This window comes from Heteronotia binoei, chromosome 2, assembly GCF_032191835.1.
Source record: "Heteronotia binoei isolate CCM8104 ecotype False Entrance Well chromosome 2, APGP_CSIRO_Hbin_v1, whole genome shotgun sequence".
Taxonomy (NCBI): Eukaryota; Metazoa; Chordata; class Lepidosauria; order Squamata; family Gekkonidae; genus Heteronotia; species Heteronotia binoei.
Window position 1 is genome coordinate 89,547,398 of NC_083224.1, and position 16,848 is coordinate 89,564,245.

Sequence of the window (16,848 nt, forward strand, 5' to 3'; positions counted from 1 at the left end):
AGGGTGTTTTGAAGAGAGGCACCGGATGCTATGCTGAAAATTTGGTGCCTTTACCTCAAAAACAGCCTCCCAGAGCCCCAGATACCCACAAATCAATTCTCCATTATACCCTATCGGAATTGGTCTCTGTGGAGAAACGCCATTTTAGTCAGTGGTGGTGCTTCATTTGGCAGGGGTCAGTAAATCCCTCAGCAGGCTTTGTAGCCTTCCCCTCACTCCCCCCCTCCCTTCCAGAGCCAAACCAACAACTCTAGGGGGAAAGTCTCCTAGAGAGGCAGGAAGTGCTGTTGTTCCTTGCATGTGTTAGGCAGGAAGAGAGGCCAGATTTGAACTGGGGCTCGAGCGAGCATGTGGTGAGCAATGGAGGCTCCTGCCTGGGAGGGCCCAGGCAGGCAGACTAAGTAAGTAATTCACAAGACAGGGCAAGTTTAGATCAGGGCCAGCAGGACGCGTTTATAACACATTTTGTTTGTCAGGCTGTTTGCTGTGCTGTGCTGTGCTAATTTTGTAGATGCAACTGTTTTTGTTTTGTTTTTCTTTCCCTATATTTTTCTGTTTTAAATAAATGTTTTTTCTGTTTTAAATGCTGGCAGTCAAACTCTGTACCACATAGATCCCCAAACCGCTTTAGACCACGCTGTTTTTAGGAAGGGGGCCCCGGGGAAGGGGGAAGGCATGCAGTTGGATAAGGTGCCAATCCTCCAGGGGTGCCCCAAAGAAGTGCTGAGGTCTCTGTGAAACCCAAGTACAGGGTGGCAGAGGACCTGGAGGCCTAGCCTCACAGCTGGAGAGGGGGATTGGGAGTCCTGTTCCTCTCAATCTGAACCCCGGGACTGAGCAGGTGGTGGCAGCGAGCCCAAGGGGCAGGAGGAGAAATAGCTCCCTCCAGGAGTTGGCGACTCAATAGGGAGCTGACGGGACCGGGCCTGAAGGCACAATCGGGCCGGTTCTGCCACAGTCTCCATAGGGTATAATGTAGAGCCCAGCAGACATTTCCTCCCCCCCCCCCCATCCCCTGCTTTTTGATAACCCTGAAGCAGGGGGAGAGCCTCCAAACCGGTGGATCCTCTGCCCTCACTTGGGGATTGGCAACCCTACGAAAATCACACATTCTGTTATTTTCTCCAAGCATCCCTTCCACCAGTAAATACTTCAGAGACCGCTTCCATTTTCTGGCAGGAAGAGTGTTCAAAAACACAAAACCCCAGCTCTTTTACAGCTCTTAGTCCTTCTGGCTGCAGTGTCAGTGGAAAGAACTTTGATCTTTGTCCAAAGGCCCATAAAACCTGCTTTCTGCAACATTCTCCTAGCCCACTGCATATTTTCTCATCTCTTTCTGCACCTCCAAGGGTTGCCAACCTCTAGATGAAATTACAATTTATCTCCAAACTACAGGGATCAGTTCCCCTGGAAGAAATGGCAGCTTTGGAAGGTGGACTCTATGGCATCACATCCCCTCTGAGCTTCTTCCCCTCCCCAAACTGCCCTCCTCAGGCTCCCCTCACAAATCTTCAGGAATTTCCCAACCTGGAATTGGCAACTTTAGCATCACCAGAGGTCACTATGAACATTTCCCCCCCCTTGTTCCTCTGTCTCATTCTCTCTCTGTTCCATTGCAAGGCTCTTTTGGCATTCCTAGCCCTTGGTTACCCTCTTATTGCTGTTTTCCCCACAGCCACATCTGACTTACTTTCCCTTTTATTTATGTATTTAGGCATTTATATCCTACACTTCCTAAAATCTGCCCATGGTGGCTAATAGCATAAAATAAATCATGAATGGTACAATTGTAAAATCAAAATATAACAAATAATTTCTGAAACATCATCAATAAAATCCAACTAAGCATTTGAAAACAGCAACCAATAAAACTAGCAGCGTAAGCATAAAGTAGGGCATAATAGTAACTAGAAAAGTCAACGGTGAGAAAACATACAAGGAAATAAAATTCAGTTAAAAGTCTTTATCAGTGATCTCCATCATGGGCTCCATGTCATCTGAAAATGTTTGCTGATGTCTATTTACTTCTTCCTAAAGCAAAGAGCCAATTCTGTTTGTTTCATTGGAGAACAGAAATATCTGCAGGAGGCATCTGGATCGAGGCGGCTCGGCAGTGCTGATGCTGTTAGACCTATCGACTGTGTTTGATATGGTCGACCATCGGTTACTGACCCGCCACCTCGCCGATGCAGGAATTCAGGGGTTGGCCTTGAAATGGCTTTCCTCTTTCCTTGATGGTTGGGGACAAAGGGTGGCAATTGGGCGAGAACTGTCCTGGAGGCACCCACTTAATTGCGGGATGCCACAGGGGGCGGTGCTCTCCCCGATGTTGTTCAACATCTACATGCGCCCCCTTGCCCAGATTGCCCAGTGGTATGGGTTGGGCTGTCACCAATATGCTGATGACACCCAGCTCTATTTACTGATGGACGGCTGGCCTGACTGTGTCCCAGAAAATCTAGATCTGGCGCTGCAGGCTGTGGTGCGGTGGCTCGGACTGAGTAGGTTGAAGTTGAATCCAGTGAAGACAGAGGTCCTTTGCCTGGGTCAGGGCGGTCCAGGAGGGTAAATTCCCCTACCAGCGCTTGACGGTGAGCCACTGAAAGTGGCGCACAAGGTCAAGAGCTTGGGGGTACTACTGGAGCCTGCCCTGACAATGGAGACCCAGATAGCAGCCACTGCTAAATCCGCTTTCTTCCATCTTAGGGGGGTGAGGCAGTTGGTCCCCTTCCTGGATCGCGATGACCTGGCAACAGTGATCCACGCAACGGTCACCTCGAGACTGGACTACTGTAATGCCCTCTACATGGGGCTGCCCCTGTGCCGATCCCGGAAACTACAGCTAGTGCAGAACACGGTGGCCAGGCTGTTACTAGGGCTCTCTAAGTGGGAGCACATACAGCCGGGGCTGCGGGAACTGCACTGGCTGCCAATAGTGTACTTGGATTCGTTACAAGGTGCTGGTTATTACCTATAAAGCTCTGTATGGTCAAGGACCTGTCTACCTTAGGATTGTCTCTCCCCATACATTCCCCAGAGGGTAATTCAATCTGGCTCTCAAAACTTACTGGTAATCCCCGGGCCGAAGAAGGCCAAACTGAAAGTCACCAGGGAAAGGGCCTTTTCAATCGCTGCCCCCCACTGGTGGAATCAGCTACCAGATGAAATACGGGCCTTGCGAGATCTTGGCCAATTCCACAGGGCCTGCAAAACCATCTTCTTCAAGTTGGCCTTCAACTAACATAGTGCCTACAGCGCAAATGGAATGCCATCACACTGAAAAATAAAATAATACTTAGATCTTAGCACCAAATGATATGTAATACCGATTTCTGTTGTGAGCCACCCTGAGCCTGCTCCGGCGGGGAGGGCGGGATATAAATAAAATAAAATAAATAAATCCCTTCCCCACTGCTGCTCAGGGTCTTGCATTTGATCTGTGGAATGGTGGGAGCAAAATGGGGAGGGGGATAACACAACACTAAATTGGCATCGAATGAAGCTCTAGGAATCTCCTCTATGGTGGGATTCCTAGAGCGTCGTGTGATGCTATTTGCATAGTCTTTGCTGTACTAATGCTTCTCTCCCTAGAGAGGATTCAGAAGACCACAAAAGGTATCACCTCTGTCTATGGGAAACACCCATTTGGAAATTGGAGAATTATTTGCTTGGTACCTCATAATGTAACATAATGTTTTGCCATTGGCCTCCCCAATCAACACAGTAGCCATTTTGTTGCAGTGCTCACTACTTGCTGTCAAAATTCCAGAAATGCCCATGGGTTCAACAAAGCCAAGGACTCTTGGCCTACATGAACAAAATGGTTTGGCTTGGTGCCTAAAAGACAGTTAAGTAAGTGCCACCCTCTACCCTTCTCTTTCTCCTTCCTGAAGCACAGAAGGCTTTCATGTTCCTAATACACTAAGCAAGTCTGAGAACATGCGGGTCATGTGGCAAAGATGGATGGCAGGCTGGCTGCAAAGGTTGGAAAAGCTTATACCTAGTTATTCCACCACATACCTCTGAACAAAAAAGGAGCAATGGAGCACATTCACTCAGGAATTTTCCAATTCCCATTCCTGGTTTTGATGAGCTTTAGTAGGCCTAAATATTCACACAAAAGGGCAGAAAACAATGGGTATTTTGAACTCTGTTTTTGGGGCCCACAATTCCCAGGTTCCCACTAGATGTGGGACCCCCCTGCCTCAGCTCCTATTTCTCACTTCCACTCTGGCTGGTGGGACAGCAAAATGTTTCAGACAGTGATTTTTTTTTTTCTGGGGAAAGACCAGAGACATCATTTTAGAATCACCTGAAACTCTACGTTTGTTGTCTGAATGCACCCCCCCCCCCCATATTCCTGCTGGTTTCTAGACTGTGCCTGGCAACTGTGGTGGGGGGCTGGGATAAACAGAAGGGACTTCAGATGGCTCAAGAGCCTTATGACTGCTGGGCTTGACTCTGCACCTAGAATAGCAGTGGTTTTGAAGCCTATGTAGGGCTGGCCTTGGAGGCTGATCTGCAGTTCTCATTTTGACTCTCCTTGCCTTTTCTAGCCGGCACTGGCGGCGATGGAACCGTCTTTTCCGCCGGAAATGCCGTGAAGTGGTCAAGTCCAGGTTTTTCTATTGGTTTGTGATCCTGATTGTCTCCTTGAACACCCTCTCAATAGCATCTGAGCATCACCAGCAGCCTGAGTGGCTTACTCAGGTACAAGGTGAGCCAAGCATTCCAGTTTCAGGGATTTCCCAGGTTCTGATTAACCAGGTGGGTTGATGTCAGTCTGTGAGGATGTCAGTCTTGAACATCATTGCCTCAGCCATTGCTTGTTTTGAACTTTTTGCCCTCTCCTATCCCAAACTAAGAGCCCCATGGTGCAGAGTGGTAAAGCTGCAGTACTGCAGTCGGATCCCTCTGTTCACGACCTGAGTTCGATCCCAGTGGAAGCTGGCTCAGGTAGTGGGCTCCAGGTTGACTCAGCCTTCCATCCTTCTGAGATCGGTAAAATGAGTACCCAGCTTGCTGGGGGGAAAGTGTAGATGACTGGGGAAGGCAATGGCAAACCACCCCATAAAAAGTCTGCCGTGAAAACATTGTGAAAGCAACATCACCCCAGAGTCGAAAACAACTGGTGCTTGCATGGGTGTTTTTACATTCAGTTTGATCCAGAGTTTTAGAGTCTTCAAATCGCCTGCCACTGTTCTGCTTTAATTATTTTCCTTTTACATTTAAGAGTTTCAATTGGGGGGGGGGGTGTCTCTGATCAGAGGGCAGCCGGAATACCAGTGCTTAGTTAAACGTATATAATTGCTTGGAAATCGTGTCAACACTGCAAAAACAATGCACATTTAAATTACTAGATGAGGCAAGCAATGATATATAAAAATTTCAAGTGCTGTCAGTTCTCATGCAAATTACTGCACCTGTGGTGGCTTTTGGAGGAGTCTTTTAAAATGCATGAAAACTTCTACAATACAAGTTTGAAATGTCTGTAGAGAAAAGACCAGATCAAAACTAGTGTGGAGAAAAACGTTGCAGGAGCAGCTCCAAAACTCATCTCACCGAAACAAATATAGATGCTTCGGGCAGCAACGATGCAAAACAGTTGTGAGAACGTTAGGTAATGTGAAAGGTGAGTTTCCAATGCTGTGATAGAGAGTTGCAAACTGCCAGTGTAAAAACACCCATCCTTTACCTTTATCCCAAACTAATTTCCTCCTTCACTACAGATTTACTTTCTCTCCACCTAGCATTGCTGCCTGTATTTCCACATCCATGTATGAGTTTGTATGCACACAATTTTCCCCTTGGCTTTGGACTTAAAGTAAGCCTATCACCCCCTAGATCCAGCCTCATATGCTCAAGATTGCACAGCAGTGTTTTCTTTTGTTTTGGTTTAACCCCCCCCCCCCCAAAAAAAAACCCATAGTCAAAAGCAGAAAACTGGTGCTTGCACAGGGGACTTTATCCCAAACTAATTTCCTCCTTCACTACAGATTCACTTTCTCTCCACCAAGTAGGGAGGAAAGGGACTACTTGACTGTTCCTTTTCTTGCCATTTGTCTGCTCAGGGATACAGAGAACCCATACCCTCCTCTCACCAAGTAAGAAAGCAGCTAGATAATTTCGATTGAGCAGAATGAAAGAGAATAAAGCCCAGCACCTCCCCATCCCCTTTCCAATGATAACATGCAACATTGCTTTTCAAGTTAAAAGTGTCAACAGAATGACTCGTACACCAGCATGAGGTTAACCTTCATGCACACTCTTAATGACTCCTCTGAGGGCTGGAAGTGGATGTGTTGTTCTTGCAGCAGAAAGGAGTGCAGAGTTAGGTGGAGAAAGTAATCTCTTCCCTTCTCTTTCTCATTCCTCTGAAGAGGAATCAGACTTTTGGACGGTTCCTGGTGGCCAGAGGAGAACTCCTCCATTCATCATATTTCTTGTTCACAGATATTGCCAACCGGGTGCTGCTGGCCCTCTTTACAGTAGAGATGATTCTGAAGATGTATGCGTTGGGTCTGCATCAGTATTTTATGTCCCTCTTCAACCGCTTCGATTGCCTGGTGGTTTGCACTGGCATTCTGGAGATCATACTGGTGGAGATTGTTTCCATGACTCCTCTGGGCATCTCGGTTTTGAGGTGCATTCGCCTTTTGAGGCTCTTCAAGATAACCAAGTGAGTGTCCCCTAGGAGGCAAAGAGTGCACTGCTGCCGTGAATATTTTTGAGTCCTTTATCTTGAAATTCCCAGCCAGTCATTGTTTGGGATGTGTATATATGCATTTGCCCACTTCAACACACCTCACACATCTAACTTATCTCCCCATGGCATCTTGGTAGGGTAAATAGGTCAATAAGGATGGCCAGAATTCTTTCATAAATTTTCAGTCTTATAGCTTGATTATAATCACAGTTATTTAGAATGAAATTGTACTTCCTGATTACTAGGGCAGCCTCAATGTATCTGCCAGTTTTCCTTCTTCCTTCCCAAAGTGTTCCTGGATTTTTGTTCTCTTCTTACTTGTCCCAAAATGTCTACCATCTGGAATAAATCTAAGCATGGATGGCACTGTGGCTCAGTGACAGAGCACAGGCTTTGCATTCAGAAGGTCTTGTGTTCAATCCCTAGCATATCTGTTTAAAGGATGATGTGTGAAATATCCTTTCCTGGACCCGGCACAGCTGCTACCACCCACTGAAGACAATTTTGGGGTAAATGGGCCATGATTTGACTCTATATGAGGCATTCTGGAACAGCCACATCAAAAATGGTAATGACTGTAAGACAAATGTTAGCTCAGCCATTTTGGATGTGCCAGCACATGCTCAGCATGTTCAACAGATGTGGAGAGAGGACAGAAGTTTTTCTTCCTCACTCAGTGCTTGAACTGATTGGTTCATAACAGACAAAAAGAAGTACTGTTTTCCCACAATGCACATTAAAATAACTTATGGAATTCACTGCAGCAAGCTAATATATTTATTAGCTATACTTCCTTGTTCTCCTTTCTCTTCCCAACACAGTCTCCCTTCTCTCCAAAAAGCCTACACACACACACAAAATAAAAGGATGTGCTGCCTTGGAGTGGGTGTAATTGATGTGGGTGTTGACGCACCAGTTGAAATCCACTGCTCTATAGTGCTAGTCTATAGTCAAGCTAGAAACTCTGAAAAAAACTAAACTGAAACACACTTACTTAGAAATAGTATTGTTCATAAATAAAATCTGTAACAAAGGCCCATCACGTTTAGAGTCATCCACTGTAAGTCCACTAAAAAAGAAATACAATGTTAAATTCAAAGTAGAACAATATTTACCAAATGCCTTTGATGTTGTTGAGTACACCCATTACATCACAATAGAGCACAAGACAGCCATCTTATTTTACCTTGATGCTCTTTTTTTTTTTTTGCAATACAGCATGCTACGAATAATTTGCAATAGTAAAACCCCCCTCTATTGTTGTTTAATATCAGTGAGGGATTTTATTTAGTAGATATACATCCTGCTTGTTTTAAAAACTGAATAGGCTAACAACCAGCATGGAATATAATCTAACAATAGAAGAAGAAGATATTGGATTTTTATCCCGCCCTCCACTCCGAAGAGTCTCAGAGCGGCTCACAATCTCCTTTACCTTCCTCCCCCACAACAGACACCCTGTGAGGTAGATGAAGATATTGGATTTACCGTATATCCCGCCCTCCACTCCGAAGAGTCTCAGAGCGGCTCACATCCCTTTCCCTTCCTCCCCCACAACAGACACCCTGTGAGGTGGGTGGGGCTGGAGAGGGCTCTCACAGCAGCTGCCCTTTCAAGGACAACCTCTACCAGAGCTATGGCTGACCCAAGGCCATGCTAGCAGGTGCAAGTGGAGGAGTGGGGATGTAGTGCAGCAAGATGTAGTGAGAGCTACTAGTTCAGATTTAAAAAAAAATAATTGGAGAAATTGATAATCCCTTCCATTTTGGAGGTGAGATTAGTATAGATATGGAGTAGGGACTTCTCAGTAGTTGCACCAACCCTTTGGAACTCCTGCTCAGGAAGCCCACTTTATGAGATTGTTTTATACTTTTTGCTATTTAATTAAAACTTGGTTTCATAAGAGAGCTTCCCAAGAAGTGGGATAGATGGTTTGGGGTTTACTCGTCAATATCTGTCCAAATGTTAACAGACCTATGTTAGACTCAGCATTGTTTGATTAATACAATCAGCCTTGCAAAAGTGCCAAATAGCTTTCACAAGCAGATTCTATTTTTCATGTGTACAGATGCAATCTAATCTGTAAGACTATAGTTATATTTGCACTATACCTTGCATTAGCATGATCCAACATTTTAATACAGTGGAGATAATTTAGTGCAAGCTTATACCACTTCTCTCTGTGCAACATCCCTTATGGAAAAGGACTGTAGGATACAGGTACAGATGTGTGCATATTAAGAATGACATCCCCCTCCCTCTCTTTAGATATTGGACCTCTTTGAACAACTTGGTGGCATCTTTGCTGAATTCAGTGCGTTCCATCGCCTCCCTGCTCACCCTCCTCTTCCTGTTCATGGTCATCTTTGCCCTTTTAGGGATGCAGCTTTTTGGAGGCAGGTTTGACTTTGATGATGCAGAGATACGACGTAGCACCTTTGATAACTTTCCTCAGGCTCTCATCAGTGTCTTCCAGGTACTATCTAGATAAGGGCAGGGTTCTGGTGGCCAAAACTTTTGTGTTCTGTACTAAGCTCTAGGAATATGACAGTGATTAGTAGAAAAACAGAATCATAACTCCTGAAGCATTTTCTGACTTCTGATGCTTTCTTGGTCCTAAAAGTCCAGGGGTGGGTGGGTGGGGAGGAATTCTGCCTCCCAGGTCCTCTTCTGGGTTTGAAGTCTTACTGCAATGGCTGTGCTAGGGTGTCCTGCTATTTACAAAAATTTCTTTCCTCTACTGAGGTCCTGACTGGGGAAGACTGGACTTCTATAATGTACAATGGAATCATGGCCTATGGAGGGTCCATCATACCCTGGCATGCTGGTCTGCATTTATTTCATAATTCTCTTTGTTTGTGGGAACTGTATCCTTTCTTTAACCTGTTTGCTTAGTTATTGGCCTCATCTGACAATTGGTCATTGGTTATATTCAGTTGGTCATTGGTTATTTTAAGGTTCATTGCTAGCTCAGTATCTTAATCAACCAGGAAAGATGGATTGTCTTGCCTCAAACTATGAACAGGTCACTAATATGACCAGGAGTGTGTGAATTTACCTTTAATATGCTTTTAATTTGTTTTAAGTACCGGCGGAGGTCATGAATAAGAGTGGGGGGGGGGGGGAGGAAAATATGTATGTATTGGAGAAATATATTTGAATTTGTAGAGATGAATTTATCTCAATATAAAAGTTTGGTCACTAATATGACCAGGAGAACAATAGGTATTCCTAGAAGCAGGGGTCATTTTGTAGAAAAAGAGATGCCGGAGCTCATTAGCACAACTCATTTGCATAACTCATTTGCATATTTTATTTATGTTAATAAATAATTCATTATTATTATAATTATTATTATTATATATGCCACACACCCCTGACATCACTGGAAGATGTACTAAATTATATCAGCTCAGCATCTACCTTAAGATGCTTCTTGAATTATAATTGTTATAATAAAACCTACTTCCCCATCATACTTTTTAAATGACTTTCTCCTATGTGGTCACAGTGGCTTGATGAAGATTTCCGTCTGTCTGCTTTATGTGTTTTGGTTGTTTTTCCCATTTTTGTGGGGGGAAATATTAGAAAGTTTGTCAGATTGTAGAGTTCAGCAAAATTCTCACAGGGGGTTGAACAATGGAGCCCAGAAGCAAGGTTTTTTTGGGGGGGAGTGGGGTGTAAGAAAGAAAGTGCAATAAAATTTAGGGGTTCCAGAGCTCCACTCCTGTAAGCTCTTGCCCAAAATGAGGCCTGCCTAGAAGGATATTTTTTCTTCTGTCTATGCAAATAAGATTGTTCATTATTTAGATTAGTAATCCAGACTGTCACAGGTGGAGGGGCAGAATGTTCAAATAGAGGGCCAAGATGGATAGTAAGTAGATTCCACATCATTAGACTTAGCTATATAGTATGTTCATTCATTTCAAATAATTTTGCCATTTAGTAAGGTCAGGAGAAGGAAGATCCCACCCACATGTGATCATGTTTTAGAAGCACCTTTATCTTTGGCCTGTACAGATTTCACTTGCTGACTGGCTAAATGTTTTTCCTTTCATCTCTGCTCTCTTTCTCATACCTCATCAGTGACACCTAAAATCATGTTTCACTCAGAGCAATAAACCATGAAGGAAATGATAAATTAAGGTTGGTGTAAAACAGTAATTGAAAAAAGATTTGACTTCCTTTTTTTGATTTGTTTGCATCAGATCAGATCTGTTATGTCAAGATAGTGTCATCACAATGGAGAATCAAGAGAGTTTGGCTGTAATGAGAATGGATTGTCTATCATCACAGTGCAACAACCCATGCTGGCTGTACAGTTGGCCTTTTTATGGATTGTCTGCTATTCTGTGAGTGTGACCACACATCAGAACTCAGAAACTTCATTTCCTTATGACAAGAAGCTAGAAATATGCAGGTAGTTTAATCTCAGTTACAGAATACCATTCTCCTTTGTGCAGCCTAAAGCATATGTACACAGCTGATATGTACATCTAGTGTTTTTTCTCATTTCCACAGTCCATTTGCACTGGGGCCATCAATCCAAGCAAGTCCCTTGCCTTGAGACCTATTCACACTGCAAGTGGGCAGGGAAGGTTGGGGGACCTGTGCAGGTTGTAGAATATCCACGTCTGGATTCTGATTTTTGGAACTGTGAAAAGATAACCTACCTTTGCCAGACTCCTGATACTCTGCCCTGCATTTGTGGGTTTGTTCTAATGTGCCAAATTGAATAATGTGGCATGCTGAAGTTGAGATCCCTCCCAGTGTCAGGACAGAGTCCTTACAGAAATGTCAGACTCTTGACTCCTTTGTTCTACTTTGTCTAAACATACTGTAAAATTCCTTAGCCTTTCTCTCCTCATACCAGATATTTTGCTCAATGTCTTCTTGGCCATTGCTGTGGATAACCTTGCTGAAGCTGAAACTTTAACTTCTGCTCAGAAGGCCAAAGATGAAGAGAAAAAAAGAAAGAAAATGGCCAGGTCAGTTCTTTCTTTTGCTGGGCACAACAATGATTACCTTGGGGCTTCGTGAGATCCAAGATCTTGGCTTCACTCCCCCTCTCCTCTTGGCTCTTCTCTCTAGAGGTTACCCTGAGAAATCAGATGAGGAAAAACAGTTGCTGGCTAAGAAGCTGGAACAGAAAGCCAAGGGAGAAGGAATCCCTACCACAGCTAAGGTCAGCCAAGAATGCCATCTATGAGTCCCATAGCTATCTACCCCAATGATTTCCAGTGCCCTAAAGAAGCCTCATAGGAACAAGCATTCAGACTGCCTTTGAGATTCTAGATCATTTTTAAAATTGTTCCAAATTGCCACAAGATCTTCAGTGTCTAAATTTATGAGTTCAAACATCATCTTGTCCCAAGAGACCTGATTCAACCTACTTTGAAATTATGTTGGCCTTTTGGGAAGTATCTGGGTTCAATGGAAATGGGATGAAACAAGCCCCATATTTGAAATAAAAAACAAAAATGTTGATTAAACAAAGCATAGGTTTTCATTGATGCATAAAACCACATCACTCACACAACAGAGCCATCTAAGGGCCACTTCACATGATGCACATATTCTGCACCAAAGCAAATACATTTGGGAACAGAATGTAGTGAAATGGTTGTATGTGCATATTTATTTCACAGTTGACTGTGGCTTCCCAGAATAGTCCTACACAGTGCAATATGTAGATTCATGGAGAATAAATCAATGGCTACTAGCCATGGTGACCAAATAGCCATATAAGGAAAAAAAGATGCTATGTAACAGCTTTATTATTATACAAAGCCTCTATGCATTTTGCTATAAAAGCTGTGTCAAGGGGATCTATAAAAATGTAATTTTATATTAGATCAAATTTTAGAAGGACTCCACAATAAACTTTATTATTAAACATTGTTAAAATTAATACTGAATTTCAAAGAAAGGATAAAATTAAACCCCAAAACAGAATATAAGATGGACATGAAGCAAGACACTACAAATATATAAATATATAAAGCAAATATTGATCAGAGAGTTACTGAGTAGATAATGATGCAGCATTTTTTTAGAGATTAGCTGAGCAAGGCCATTTACCTTTTTTGTTGGCCCTCTGGGGCAACTGGCTGACAACTATATGAAACAGAATACTGGATTTGATGGACCATTGGTTTGATTTAGCAGGTCTCTTCTTAAGTTCTAATACACAATTATCACATGCCATAACCTATGTGTTAACCCATACATAAGTGCTTTTCATGCAGAAAAGGTGTGATTATGTGGTGTCCTTACACTACTGCCCAGCTGTAATGTTGGTACAGAACAATGGAGAAAGAACATTCACTTTTCCCTCTGTTTTTCTTTCTTCAGTTGAAAGTAGATGAGTTTGAGTCCAATGTCAATGAGATAAAGGACCCCTATCCCTCTGCAGACTTCCCAGGTAAGAATGGTTCAGCTCCATTTGTGCATCCTGACACACAAACACTGAAGACTGAATTATAAATAGAAATAACCTACATCATATTATGATGGTATGTGAGGTGAGATCATGTCTCACATAACTATGCTGCCACATGCTGCACAGCTGTTTTGGGTAGACCCCTTTTGTCTCCTGGCATGTAGCACTGGCAGGGGTAGAGTCAACAAAAAGAATACCAAAAACCTCCTTTAGATTCTGAAAATGGTGGGAGCTGTTCCCATTCTTTAGGTGCGCATTCAGCTGAAAAAATGTGGAACCTCAGAATCAGCAGCTTGTCATCTCTGCCCTACTCCTTGCTATGAGTCTGCCAAAGACAAACAGTAGTTGGCTCTGTTACACTCATGTGGAGGAAAAACAAATTGTAGTTTATGTAGCGAGTGAAGCTGCCTGTTGCAAAGGCACTGCCACTTACCAGAAGCTTGAGAAGAAACAAATATCCATCTGTACTTCTTCTGACCCACATCAATTCATCTAAAATAGACTGCCCTAGTAGCTATACTTTATGAATGAAATCATCAACTGTACATGTTAAGGAACAAAGTTTGTGTCCTGTGACACCTTTAAGACCAACAAAGGTTTATTCAAGGTATGAGCTTTTGTATGCATGAACAGTTCCTCAAATATATGGAAATGGAAGTTAACAGTTCATATATAGGAAGAGGGTAGATAGCAGATTAGAATATAACATAATGAAGATGTTTTAACAGTTGCAAAGACTAAACAGGAATAACAAGCTAAGTTTATATGGTCACCATTTGTTTAGATTTAATTACGGAGAAAACACAGTGAAGCTAGGGTTGCCAAGTCCAATTCAAGAAATATCTGGGGACTTTGGGGGTGGAGCCAGGAGAGTTTGGGGGTGGAGCCAGGAGACATTGGGGTGGAGCCAGGAGCAAGGTTGTGACAAGCATAATTGAACTCCAAAGGAAGTTCTGTCCATCACATTGAAAAGGACCACACACCTTTTCAATGCCTTCCCTCCTTGGAATTAATAAAAGATAGGGGCACCTTATTTGGGGGCTCATAGCATTGGACTCCGCGGTCAGATCTTTTTGAATCTTGGAGGGTCTTTTGAGGAGAGGCATCGGATGCTATGCTGAAAATCTGGTGCCTCTACCTCAAAAAACAGCCCCCCCCCCAGAGTACCAGATACCCGCTGATCAATTCTCCATTATTCCCTTTGGGAATCGGTTTCCATAGGGAATAATGAATGCCCAGCAGTCAGTTTCCTCCCCAGTCTGGTAAGTCACATGCTCTCTCTCGCTAGGGAGGCAGTCTTGCCTGGCTGGTTGCGATGCCTTGCTGGCCTTTTTTTCCACCGCATAATGTGCTTTTAAAATTATTTACCCAGACCTTGCGTATTTGAGGTGTGCGTGCCGTGCACACGAAAGCTCATACCTTGAATAGCACTTTGCTGGTCTTAAAGGAGCCGCTGGACTCTCTAACTTTACCCGGACCTTGCAAGCGTTAAGAAAGTGGACGGCTTCCTTCTCACTCAGGAAGAAAGCAAAGAGTGCAGGCAGGCGCGGGCTTCCTCATGCCGGTTTTAGCTTTTCTTCGGGGTCGAGTTGGAAAACGGCCTGTAATTGGCAGCCTCAGACGGGGGGGGGGGGGGGGGCTTGCATGGGGTTGTTGTTTTTCTGTTTTACCTTTCCTCCCTTTGACTTTCCTGATCGCTCCTTCCCAGCTACAGCCGCTCCTCGGAAGGAAGGGCAATTGGTATTTATTGTAAAAAAAAATCTCGCAAGTCCCTCCCAGAAGGCAGGATCAAAGGGGGGGGGGGAGAGGAGACCCTCTGCCGCTCTCCTCAGGCACTGGCAGCCTGTAGCTCGGGCCGCAGCCGCGGTGATGGGCCTGGGCCAGCAGCGCTTGTGGTGGCGGCGCTGCGCTGGTGTTGCTGCGGCGGCAGCGGCCCGACGCTGTGAGGGGGAAGCATCGTCCCCCCTCCCGCTTCCGAATATTTGCATACCGGGGGAGGAGGCTCAAAATCCAGTGTTCTCCCGCCAGGGCGGGAGATTTGGGACGCCTAAGTGAAGCAAATAAATATGTCAAAATAGAAGACTGATGTATAAATGTATCCTTCTTAATTGTGGAATCCTAAGAGTAATTAACTGACACTCCTTTGTTATGCTCCATTTGTCTCATCTCAGGCAGAGAGTTAGCTAACCGCATCCTTTTCTTTGAGGTGGGTGAATGGTTGTACAGTGTTATGTCTCCTCCATCACCAGATCAGAGAAATACATTCCAATATTCATCGTATTACATAGCAATCACTATTCCAATATACTATTCCAAATAAGAAACACACTAAAATAAAGAGGATGTATAGTTCTTTTTGGTGAGAATATATAAGAACTTAATGAGTTTAGCATATGTAGTGAAATAAGAATTTAATATCCCTGTTAATTCGGGGGTGTATGTGTTCCTAGTGTTGTAATAACTTGTAATTCAGCAATTGCCCTTTCCAGTCTGTTCCTGAAGTTCCTTTGCAATAAAATAGCTACTTTGAGGTCCTGGAAGGTTGAAATGTTCTCTGACAAATTTCTCAGTCTTGAGATTCTTGTTGTCAGATTTGTGTCCATTTATCCTTTGGTGTAAGAGGTTTAGTCCTGTCAGCACTACACATGCTGCTGTAAGGCTCATGTATTACTAAGAAGCATTTGCCAGAATAGTTGTATGGTATGCCATATAGTAAAAATGTCCAATCCAAGACTGGACTGGAGAGAAGTGCACAGCTTCATGCTCCTCAGTAGAACACTTCAACCTTGCATTTGTTAAAACATCTTCAGTACGTTATATGCTAATCTGCTGTTCATCTTCTGCCTTTATGTATAAAGTGTTAACTTCTTTTTCCATGTATCTGAGGAAGTGTGTTGTCCATACCTTGGAATAAAACTTTGTTGGTCAAAGTTGGTCTTCCAACTTTGTTCTGCTGCTTCAGACCAACACAGCTGCCCACCTGGATCTATGTACATATTAAGGGTCTCTCCATGTGGGAGAAGGAACACTGATAAAGCAAAGGATTGTGCTTAACGTTACTAGTACATAGGCAAAGGTCAAATTACAGTACAAATATTGAATAAAAGAAATGGCAGATGTTGAGGTCAGCAAGCCAGGGTATGTGAGCAAGTTGCCTGTGCTAGAACTTAAGAAGCAACACAGAGGTGTTTTTGAACATTAAACATAGAACTATTGAGCCATTAGTGCTTCCCCCGAAGTTTGTCTTCTAGGAACTTTGGAGTTTATCAGGTCCAGAACATAATTTTGTGCAACAAACTAGCTTTTTGGTGATTAGCTGTGTACCCTGCAGGTGATGATGAAGAAGATGAGCCTGAAATCCCACTGAGTCCTCGGCCACGTCCTCTAGCAGAACTGCAGTTGAAGGAGAAAGCTGTGCCCATGCCAGAAGCCAGTGCATTCTTCATCTTTAGCCCAACCAACAAGTATGCCCTCTTCCTTTATCTCTCTGCCATGGCTGTTAGCCTTTGGTAAAAAAGTAGCCCCTGTGGAGATCTGACATGGAATTTTTTGTTACCCAGATCAGTCCACATGTATCAGGGCTATAACATGGCAAAGGCATCCCTTCATGGAGCAAACGTGTATGTTTTGTATTTTACTATACTTGAGATCTAGTCTGTGTATGCCAAGATCCAGATCAATAATAAAAATAATAAGGGGA

General features: G+C 43.6%; 1 protein-coding gene across 1 annotated transcript in view; it reads left to right on the forward strand.

Annotated features, from left to right (window-relative positions):
• The window catches only part of CACNA1S (calcium voltage-gated channel subunit alpha1 S), a 106,696-nt gene that overhangs the window by 47,822 nt on the left and 42,026 nt on the right, over positions 1-16,848 (forward strand). The window contains 9 exon segments of the mRNA XM_060231563.1: positions 4,557-4,717; positions 6,454-6,679; positions 8,975-9,182; positions 9,452-9,508; positions 9,510-9,573; positions 11,580-11,694; positions 11,798-11,891; positions 13,061-13,130; positions 16,480-16,612. Coding sequence (XP_060087546.1) covers positions 4,557-4,717; positions 6,454-6,679; positions 8,975-9,182; positions 9,452-9,508; positions 9,510-9,573; positions 11,580-11,694; positions 11,798-11,891; positions 13,061-13,130; positions 16,480-16,612 — 1,128 coding nt within the window.